This window comes from Brachycentrus maculatus, unplaced genomic scaffold (genome assembly GCF_059751285.1).
Source record: "Brachycentrus maculatus isolate JH-2025_06_01 unplaced genomic scaffold, ASM5975128v1 h1tg000659l, whole genome shotgun sequence".
Lineage (NCBI taxonomy): Eukaryota > Metazoa > Arthropoda > Insecta > Trichoptera > Brachycentridae > Brachycentrus > Brachycentrus maculatus.
Window position 1 is genome coordinate 429,078 of NW_028281394.1, and position 11,844 is coordinate 440,921.

At 27.7% G+C, this 11,844-nt stretch overlaps 1 protein-coding gene across 1 annotated transcript; it reads right to left on the minus strand.

Annotated features, from left to right (window-relative positions):
* Positions 1-1,757: 1,757 nt before the first annotated feature.
* On the minus strand, positions 1,758-9,276 carry LOC148300757 (uncharacterized). The gene is made up of 2 exons (XM_088274348.1): positions 9,147-9,276; positions 1,758-3,595 (listed from the first exon to the last, which is right to left on the minus strand). Exons 1-2 carry the CDS (start codon positions 9,153-9,155, stop codon positions 3,140-3,142), a joined length of 465 nt encoding a protein of 154 aa, XP_088130474.1. The 5' UTR covers positions 9,156-9,276; the 3' UTR covers positions 1,758-3,139.
* Positions 9,277-11,844: the final 2,568 nt, after the last annotated feature.

Sequence of the window (11,844 nt, forward strand, 5' to 3'; positions counted from 1 at the left end):
AATATATATAAGCAATCTTGTTAAATTCAACGTTTGTATCCAAATATTTCTACATATAATTTTATTATAATTTCTACATAATTTATCAACACATACGAATACTCGTATGTGTTGATAAATTATGTAGAAATTATAATAAAATTATATATAGAAATATTTGGATACAAACGTATACACGCGTATAATATCTCATTTTTTTCTAGATGAAAAATTACATTAAATGAAATATATCACTTAAATTTTAAAATATGATATTTTATAAAAATAAATCAAGTCAACACGTATATTTGTAAATTTAAGACATTGACCATAGCCTATCAATAATGATACTATTATAATATAATATGTATATTATATATATATATATATATATATATATATATATATATATATATATATATATATATATATATATATATATATATATATATATATATATATATATATATATATATATATATATATATATATATATATATATATATATATATATATATATATAATATGTACATATATTACATATAATATTATTATAATATAATATGTCCTTTATACAGATTATTCAGATAATTTTTTTTTTCGAAAAATACGACCCAATTATAATACTTCATCGCTCAAAACTGTCACATCCGGGGTGTTACAAGATGGCTGAAGGATACCAAAGATTGAATTATGGGAAAAAGATTATTTCCCAAAGAAATAGTCGCTCTATCTCTATGATAAACCTGTGTGACCGCATAATTGATTACCGTCCCTCTCCAAGAAGATTTCCAAATTTTATTTTAAACATCTTACCATTAAAAATATATTACTACTTCGTGATATCATATTTAACGATGTGTTGGACATACATAAATTCACTTTTATAAAATATGGGTGAATATCACCATTTTTCGTTAATTTAAAAAACCTGTTTTATTATTATTAAGGTCCAGTTTTTAACATGTTTAAATACTTTTAGCACCTGCAAATATGTATTTTTAGATAAAAAATACTTTGTGTTCTGATCCACTCACATTTTTATAAACCAACTAGTTTCGGCAACAACCCGTTGTCCTCTTCAGGGTTTATTTATTACTTCTACTTCTTCTTCTTCATTCATTAATTCTACTTCCTCTTCTTTTATTTCTTTCTGTGGGGCTTATGCCCTGTTTTTAAGAGGAATTAGCCTCCTGCGATGTAGATTCCCACCTGTCCATCTCTTTGAAGGTCTGCCCGGATATCGTCTACCTTGGGATTGGCCGTGCAATGCAATGTGGAGTGGTCTGGATGGTTTCTTTCTCCTCACATGCGTATACCATTGTCTTGTTTGTTGCCTTCCCCACCTAACGACATCTTCGATTAAGCATATTTCTCTTACTCTGGTAATCCTTATTCTAAATCGTAGGCTCTTGCCAGATATGCTACTACGAGTCTTCATTTCTGATACTCTTAAGAACTCCATTTTTTATTTTTTAGCAATGTATCCAAAATAAAACCAAATTATTGGATTCAATCATTTTGTTTTATTTGGACACATAAGCAAAAAATTAACAAACAAAAATTTAGGTTTTTGTCAGTTTTTTTTGCTATCCTCAAAAAAATTATAGAGTTGATATCTGGTCTCAACCCACGAATTGGAAAACTCTGCTTTATATCATTTTAATATAGGAAAATAAGAATCATAATATTTTAAAATCCAGCTTATCTGGATTAATAAGTGTGTTCGTAAAGCATTGTGATACAACCTTTCTCCCGATATTTACAAAATATTTCTGAACGTTTTTTCAAAGTAATCTTTTGTTTGAAAAGTAAATTCAATATAATAATTTTCAGGATCATATTTATCTAGGATTATAATAAAAAGGTAAAGTAAACGAAAAAGAAATGGAAAAATATTTACTTTTCAATTGTTTGATAAATATAGCTCAGAATATTTCCATTTCCTGAGAAACATAAAAAACACAGCCATATTTATTTTCTTAAACAAATATGTACATCTGAATTCTCTTTTATTGAAGGATTATTGACAATATTTAAAGAAAAATCCTTCTCGATCTTTAAAGAAAATATTTTTATTAATTTTATAATAAAAACAATATTTTGTTATATTTTCTTTTCCTTTTGCATTTCAAGTCTTAATTCATGGGTTTAATGACCTGTCATGAGTTGGTTAAGTGATCACTTCACATACGTGCAACGTGATTGACAAACACACTATTAACATTTTAGGAAGAACAGTAAAGTCAATTTGTGAGGTGAATGTCGTTGGTAATAAAAACAGAGAAAGACCGAGGAAAAATTGGAAAATAAATGTAAAGGGAACATTGAAAATAATAGTGACGTATTAAGGAAAAGCATATTATTTATTAATATTTTATCAGCAATATTTTTTATGTGTTTCTAAATTTCCTTAATTGTTTATGACGTGGCCTTTGTATGTGACTGAGTGTAAAAAGTGTCTGTGAGTAATGTAAATGGTTTGTTTCTATTAAGTGATTCGCGAACTATAATTACTATGTCACAGTGGCGAGCATAGAGTTTTTAATCAGGGTAGGGTTGGGTAAGGATAAAAAGCATACTAGGCACTGATCGTGTTTCTATAAATTTCTACGAGTAATCCAGAGTAGGTTCTGCTTTTCTGCCTATATAGAAAGCACGCCTCCGCTACGTCATTCCACAAAGTTGATGCGAAATCAATAAATAATACAAATTGTATGTCATTGTATTTTTAAAATATTTATTTATTTATGCAATCATGGTTATAACATCTTAACATTTTAACATCTCATCAAAGATGAAGAAAAATATGGAAGTCTGGGCATTTACGGGGCTGATGACCGTCATAGGCTGGTATAAGTGATCACTTTACACACATGTAACATTCACCAATAGTACCCATTATTGACAACTACACTCATCAAATTCATGGAAGCTCTAAATATATGAACCAATTTTGAAACATTGTTTTTGAATCACTAGAACTTCACTAGAGACATTTGTTGGATAGATGTCTCTAGTGTTATCCTTCCATATTCTTCTTCATCTTTAATGAGATGTCAAAAAATAAAATGAAAATAACTCCTGGAATTGGAGATAATCCAGATTTTGTGAACAAGTATTTGGACACACTCAAAATGCTATGGTTATTTACAATAAATTATTCATTATTTGACTTAAACGATGTAGTTTTCTTTTCGTCGGTGTCTTCATAGCTTTTGGGTAGCTCAAATTCCTTCTGGTCATGTTTGGCGCCATTTTTTCCCTCGCTTTTGGTGATAGTAGTCGTCGTAGAAACCGTGTAGCTGTGAGGCTTGCCGTCTCCAGAGGCCGTGGAGTTAGAGGGTGCTCCATAAGCCGCAGGAGGGGGGTGGGGGATGTACGTCACGGAGGGGGGGATGTAGGTTATGGTCCGCCAGACGTAGGGTAGGTGTGGAGGGTAGTACAGGGGGATTTGGATCGTGTTGTAGTGTATGGGGATTGGAGAAAATCGCACAACTGGGAGGCTGGGTACTGAGAAATTGAAGCGGTAGTTGAATGGGAAGATGAAGGGCTTGGAGTCTGTCATCTTGAAGGCGAAGACGGATAAGAGTACCAGGACGAAAAATGCACTGAACTGAAAAAAATAAAGGCAATTATTAAATTAACTGTTTATTTAATTGTGACTCATATGTCTTCCTTCTCTCTTTCAAAATTTTATTTTTATACAAATTTCAAATCGTAATAATTTTATTTTAATGACATGACGATGGAATGATTTTGTGAAACCGGTAGTCACGAATAAGCGTATGTTATAAAAGTGGTTACACAAAGTAAACAATGGATGATAAGGACAGTGTCATCTTATTTATTCAAATTGATTTTATATTTTGACTTTTCGTCATAGATGACGATTATTCTCAATTCAACCATAAATACTGCAGCAAGCTAAAACATGAAGCGACGTGAAAACATTAAAATATATATATATATATATATATATATATATATATATATATATATATATATATATATATATATATATATATATATATATATATATATATATATATATATATATATATATATATATATATACATATATATATATATATATATACACCTATTTACATTTTGTCATCTCAACATAAATGGAGAAGAATATGGAAGGTGAGCATTTACAAAACTTACGACCTGTCATAGCCTGCTTTAAGTGATAGGATGTTGATGAGGAACGTGTTCCAAATAAAAATAATTAATAAAATAAGCCTTTGATTAACATAAAACCACTTAATAAACTTAACCATAGATTGTGCCAAAAACTCGTGTAATTAAGGATGTATACAAGTATACAAAGTGATAAAAGCAGACTTTTACAGGTCGTAACTTCCACAATTTTCTTCATCTTTGTTGAGATGCCAAAATGTACATATGTACACTTTAAATACATATGATGGACTTTTGGCGCACCTACATGTTAGCTAAATAACTAATTTATGCAAAACACACCTCAATATTTAAATTTATCTCAAAACGAGATAAATTTTTCAATACATAATATTTTACGATAGGATTTAATCAATATTTTGTTTTCAAAAATTATTCACATCTTGTCACTATTAATTTTAAAAGTTTATCTGAGAAAAAAATTAAATTATTAAAAAATGTAAACATTTTTTAAATAGTGTTTTATAATTTAATTATTAAATATTTTTTCATATTTGTCTTTAATGTAAAAATGAACCCAGTGGGCCAGATGTAGAAAACGACTATTAAAACACTAGAAGTGTAGCATATGTTTGAGAATTATTCTGAACTTTGGTATTTCCATTAATGTAGTGCTATAAATATCTTGGCTTCTGGATGAGCCTTTAAAGCATAAAACAAGAGGTTCCCAATATCCTTAGGCCGGACATTTTATTTTAACTAATTAGCTACATAATTTTTTTTTACATGTAAAAAAATTTAAACCCAATACACAGGTTTTTACTTCATACTGGAGATTTTATAAATCAAATTATACGTTTTGCAAAACGAATTGGACGTTATATTGTGTTTTATAAAAATGTTACAATTTTCAAAAATATGGCAATATTTAAAACGTATTTTTCTTAAAGACTTTTTTTGCATTTTTGGACTAAAAAGATTCTGCTTAGTCCGAAAATGCAAAAAAAACGTTTTTTAAAAAAATATTCCTTACTGTATTTTAAGATCGGACAGCCGGCATGTTTTTAATGTGCAATATAACCATTTTTGTCAGTGAGTTGTATATTATTTAAAAATACCTAATTTCATCAACTTTCATGTATCATTATTTCATCAATCACTTAATACTTTTTGAGTTCATATTTATATTTTTTCCATTTGTCACACCTTGCAGGCTTTGATTAGTTTTATGTCGTTATTTTTGTATGATTTTCACATTAAAACAATCTCTAGATATTACTTAGACTAAACATGCTATGATTATTAAAAAAAAAATGCTGCATATCACAGAACAGGTATTTAAAGTAAAAAAGTAGGTACCTAAAGAGGTTAGACAGTGTCCAATATTTTTGTTTATAATTATAAAATATTTTATTTGATTTTATAATATTTCCTTTTACAGTTGTAAACCGAGCATATTGAAATATTCACTACAGTATACAACAATTTTAAGAACTGAACTGATCACTTTTGCCAGCCGATGACAGGCCATTAGCCTGGTAAATGCCTTAAGACTTTCACATTCCAATCCCATATAATTGCATCGTTTTAAGACATGAATACGTAGTAATTAATTTTTTCAAGTAGATTGGTAAGTTTTCAAAAAATAATAATCGAATACGAGATAAAACCTTTAAAAAAATCATAAAAATTACGAGATACCAATTTTTATATTTTTTCAAAAATATGTAAATTAATTGAGAACCGCTGGATCGAAACACAGGAATATATGTATATAATGTATTTTAGATACGAGTATATATGTAGGTGATAAGGCCACTTGGAATGTTACCTTTCTAGTCACAACCCTTGTTAAATTGATAACACTAAAATCATCCCTGAAGATCTTCTCTATTTTCTTAACGTTAAAATCGATTATAAATTGTACGTACAATTATTCCCTCTTAATGTTTAATATTACCCTAAACATAATATTTATATAAGGAACATTGTAATTCAAATTCTGGAATATTTACATAAATTAAGGGTTAAAGTGACACAAAATTTCACAGAATCATTAAAACATTGTAGGTTTTATGTCTTAAATACAAAAAAATCTCACTTCTTTCCTCTTAAAATTGGACAAAATATCATTTTCCCGAATGCGTAAAAAAATAAATATTTTTTTTTGAATATTTTCGCTTTAAAATTGAATTTACTATTTTTTACTTTTGTACTTAATTTTTATAAATGAATATTACCTATTATACTAATTTTTTTGATAATTTTGAACTCGATTTTATAGAAAGTTTTTACAAAACATTATTTTTTACAAAAATTAGCCATCGCTAGTTCTAATAGTTCACTGGCTTCTTTCACAACATATCACCATTGCGAAGGTTATGTAATATTTTTGTCTGTTTTTAATGAAAATTTACATAAACATGAATCAGGATTTGAACACGTGTGGCAGTGTAAATCGTTCAGTATCTAAAATCCTATTCTTCTTCTCTGTTAGTATGCAAATTAGCACAAGAACCAGTCTGTCATCGCTGTAGAGATGTACGATTTCAAGGTTTTGACATTTCTCGACGAATTTAAGATATTAATACCAAATTTGAAATGACAAATCTGCACTTACAACCAAATGTTTGCACTCCGTTTATGCAAATTAACAACTTTGATTTCGAAACATTGTTGATGGCTATATGTTTTAATGCCACTTTATGAAAAAGTTTGATTTTATAATTATGAACATAAAATTAAGTCTCGATAAACCGCTTTTTAAGTAAATTCTCAACAGATGCTTGAAAAAAGAAACACATAGACACATTTAACGATATAACGTATGTATATTGTTAATGTATTGATAATAGTTAACGATAATTTATGACGAAAGCAACTTTTTAAAAATATTTTATGACATTTCCTACAAATTCTACGGTTAATAATGCAAAAATACGATATTTCACAATATATTTTTTATAAATAGTTAAAGAGATATTTCACATCTTTCAAAACGTATGAATCTTTTAATACGGTATTTTACCAAGTATATCATGTATATATTAAAATTATTATAATTTCCTGGTAAAGGTTCATTTATTTCTTTTAAATGTGCTTCTTATGCCTATTATTTATACCTGTTTATTGTTTTTATATTTAGCCATGTATAAGTTTAGGTAATTAAAAAAATATCTTTTTTGTAACTTTATTATTTGTGTTACAGTCTTGTTAATCTCAATCCCATGTCCCAAAACGAGTAATAGAAATTACTCATCGGGAATATTATATATATGACTTATGTATGTAATATGTTTTAAAAAAAAAAAAATAAATAAAAAAGTTATGATTATTGATAATAAGGATGTTTATTTTATGGCGTTATTTAAAAAAAGAAGGTAATGTTTTGTATTTAATATCACTTATTTGTAAAACATTAATTATTGATTCAACACTTATATACGTTTAAAAAAAAAACTTCTAGTCAAATAAAAGAATCATATTTATTTACAATTATTTTTAAAATTTGTACTCAAAAGAAAGAAAATACTGATTTTGTAATTTTTTTTTGATATTTAATAAAAATCTTTTTTTATTAAATAATCTATTTTACAAGGAATAATCAATCTTAAGTAACCACTCAGAAGAGTGGTATAGTACAATAATGTTTATATTATTTTATTCATTATATACACAAAATATAAGTGTTTTTTGACATCTCAACATAGATGAAGAAAAATATGGAAGTCTGAGTTTTTACGGGGCGATTTACAGAGCTAAATACTCAGACTTCCATAGTCTTCTTTATCCATGTTGAAATCTCAAAAAAAATAAAAATAACAACAACAAAAAAAGTGTAGAAAACTCAAGTTTGTAATCAAGCATTTGTACACACATTGAAAATGCCGTGAACTATGTAAGTGTTTAAAAAAATATTTTTTAGAGTAAAACATATTTGTATTTTTATTATAATTTAGAATGTTGATTATACGGTCTCGGAAAACCCTAAAGTTAGTTAAATTAAAATAATTCTAGTTTACAAAGAGACGTAACATTTTATCTTTATATTTACATAATTAAAACCAATAAATATCCATGAAAATGTTGATGTAGTATTGCATCGTATGAAAATGTCACTTTTAACGAATTTTTCTTTAAATTGAGTAAGATTTCAAATTACCATATCGCTCACTCTTTTCAGCAACGTCATATCGCTCCCTCCTTTCAAGAACGTCATAAATCAAAAATCGTCAATTTTCAGTTATGCGTGTTTTTGGAATGTCCAGAAAATGTACTATATCTCAGCAAAAGAGGCATATTTTTAACTTTATATTTACCCGCTACAGGGCAGACAGTGTTGTTTTTGTATTTTAAAAAAAAGGTATTGTTTAATTATTTTTTTAAATATACTAAATATTTTTCAAATGGAGAAAAAACCTTCAGGTTTTACCTAAAAATATCTGTTGCACAGTAAAAAGTTCAATAATTGGCTTAATATTAATTTTTAATACACAGTATTATATTTTAAACTTTAAAAACGTTCTCCTGAAAAATCAAGTTTTTTGATTTATGACGTTCTTGAAAGGAGTGAGCGATATATCAAAAATCGACAATTTTCAGTTGTGCATGTTTTTGGAATGGCTAGAAAATGTACTATATCCCAGCAAAAGCAGCATATTTTTAACTTAATATTTACCCGCTACAGGGGAAAAGGTGTTGTTTTTGCATTTGGAAGAAAAGGTATTGTTCAATTATTTTTTGAAATATACTAAATATTTTTCAAATGGTGAGAAAAGATCTGTTGCACATTAAAAAGTACAAAAAGTGGCTTGATATTTATTTAAATACATTGTATTATATTTTTAAACTTAAAAAACGATCTCCTAAAAAATCAAGTTTTTTTTATATACATATATATATGACGCCGTTGAAAGGAGTGAGCGATATGTTAACAATTAAAACAATGTTGAGAAAATTATTTTATAATAAATTGTAAAATATTTATAAATATAAGAAAATGGAATATAAAATGTACTTACAGATTTCATGTCTGAAGATAAAACTTAAACTAATTAAAGTAGAAAATCTTTTTGATGTTTGAACGCTTTCCTAGGAAGCGTTCCGACTGATATTCAGATACCAAATGAACTTAAAGGCTCAGACTTCGAGATGACATTAGCATTTTAAGGCTGTTACGAGAGTCGTTTGGTCACTTACACCAAAGGATCTTTCAAAAACTGGATATTCTTTGTTTTATTACATATAACATATATTATATTATACTGCCATCGTTATAATCTCTGCTCACGTGACTGGAATTTGAAACATAATTATTTTTAATAGCAAATCTACGTGATTTTGTTAACGTTAGCGCTTCGATACATTTTTCCTGCTCTTTTATTTCAGGCTGTATCAATCGCATTTATTAAAAATATTTATTTATTACTTCTATACTACCATCACGCCGTTCCCCCGCAGGGGTGGGCAGAAAGGATAGAACGCCACACTCTTCTGTCCTGACATATACTGCTCGCCTCCTTCACATCCATACATCTAGTCATACATGCCCTCCGATTTCGCAGTTTTTTGACACCACCAGATTTTAGGTTCTGATTGATCTAATCGTGCCAAGTCTTTTTTTAAATATTAAAAAAAATATATTTATATAAAAACTATAATTAAAAGTTATATTTTTCATTACTTAAAAAGCAGGGTACCCTATTCGTAATATAATTTTCTCTTTTATTATTTATTAAAACATATAAATTAAACAAAATACCATTAATAATGATTGTCACATTTTCTTAAAAAACAATTCTCAAATTATAAGACTGTTTTAAAACAAATTATAAGTCCATGAAATATTTATAAAAAAATTAAACGTTTAAATAAATATTTATAAAAAAAAAACAGTATTTAAATAAACATTTTCCTTACTTAAAAAGCAGGTTATATGTTATTTATAATATGATTTTTCTGTTTTTATTTTGTATTAAACATTGTAAATAGAACAAAAAAAACCGTTTGTAATGATTTTAAATTTTTTCTTTAAATATAAATCACAAATAAGCACTTTTTTGAGAATACGAATGTAAACAGAACTTGTTTCGAGAACTTTTACGTTTGTATTTTCACCTGTTGATGAAAACATCCATACATAATTCTTGAAATCAGTCGTGTTAAAAAACTCTTAAAAGTTGTCATATAAAAGTGTTTTATTTTTATATTTGAATAAAATACCATTTAAATACAAATGCCGCTGCAGTAAACGTGTCGTTTAATCAACCTCAAATTTAACAACGTAAATTTCCCATACTTTGGAAATTTCCATACAAAACTGGTTCATAAATTAAATGTGCAAAGTCATTATATAAATCTCTCATACTTGAAACACTTGATCTCCATCAAGTGTTTCATTGCGATATGAGATATAAATAGTTTACAGATTTTTGTACCATTATTGAAAGAAAAAAAACGTTGCATCATGCATAAAAATGGTACATAGGGTACTGCATTGGATGACGTAGAGTTACATGGAACATTAAGAGCATGATGGTAAGGTGATCAGCCATACGCTTCAGGTACCAATTAAGGGTGAAATTAATTTCATTATTATTTAATGTTTTGGCATACATTTTAAGAAATAACACAATGATTTATATAGTAAAATAAAACTGAAATAATGGTATTCTATTCCTTGAAAGTTATCTAAAACAATTGTTTTATTTTTATTTATTTATTTAGAGTCCCTAAGTAGTCAAACCTGGGATCTTTTGCATGGTAGCCAAACCCGCTAACCATCACACTACGGAAGTGGACAAATGAATAAAATTCCACCCTTTATATAACTTAATTTTTCACAATTTTTAAAGTAAATATGTAGGTAATGTAAACAAAAAAATAAGGTAAAATATGAGTTTTTCTTATCGGCGTACCTATATTTAACGATAGTTCCGTATTAAGGTACATTGAAACAAGTCCCGTGATTAAGGGTTAAAAAAATCTTAATCCATTCAATTATACATAGTTCAGTCCTTAAAACATGCTAATTAAAAATGAAATATAAGCTATGATTAAAGAAAACACTTGTTTTATACCACTTGAGTTTTATTAAAGACTACATGTTTCAGAATTTAAACTTCCATCATTCAGGTCTGTATAATAACTAAAATATATATATATATATATATATATATATATATATATATATATTTTTTTTTTTTTGTTTTGGAATCTGAGCCCACCATCCACCCGCAGCAGTTATAGAGTCCTGAGGGACTCTCTGTCAGCTGCACATAGAGGAAAATCTTCAAAATATTTCTGAAGAAATAAATATTGCTCTATTCAATTAATGAGGGGGGAGGAGGATGTACGGACAGAGGCTGACACTTCGTCCCCACCCCTCGGGATCCCCTCATTACCCCTTTTAATTCTAATAAAATAAAAACAATAAGAACACAACAAAAAAAAAATAACAATGTTTCCAAAAATAAGAAAAAAAACAGAATACAATTTAAGACGAACACAAACAATGACTTAAAGACTAAAGTAATAGAGAACTAGTAACTAATATTTAAAAACAAAAAAAAACACCGTTATTTACATTAAGAGAAGAAAAAAAAACCATTAATAAAGAAGGACTTCCTGGGTTAACAAAGGCAGAGGATCCAAATACCACCCCCGTAAGGGGAGGACAAAACACAAAAGAACGTGTGCGTTCCGCTCGGAAGGAAGCAC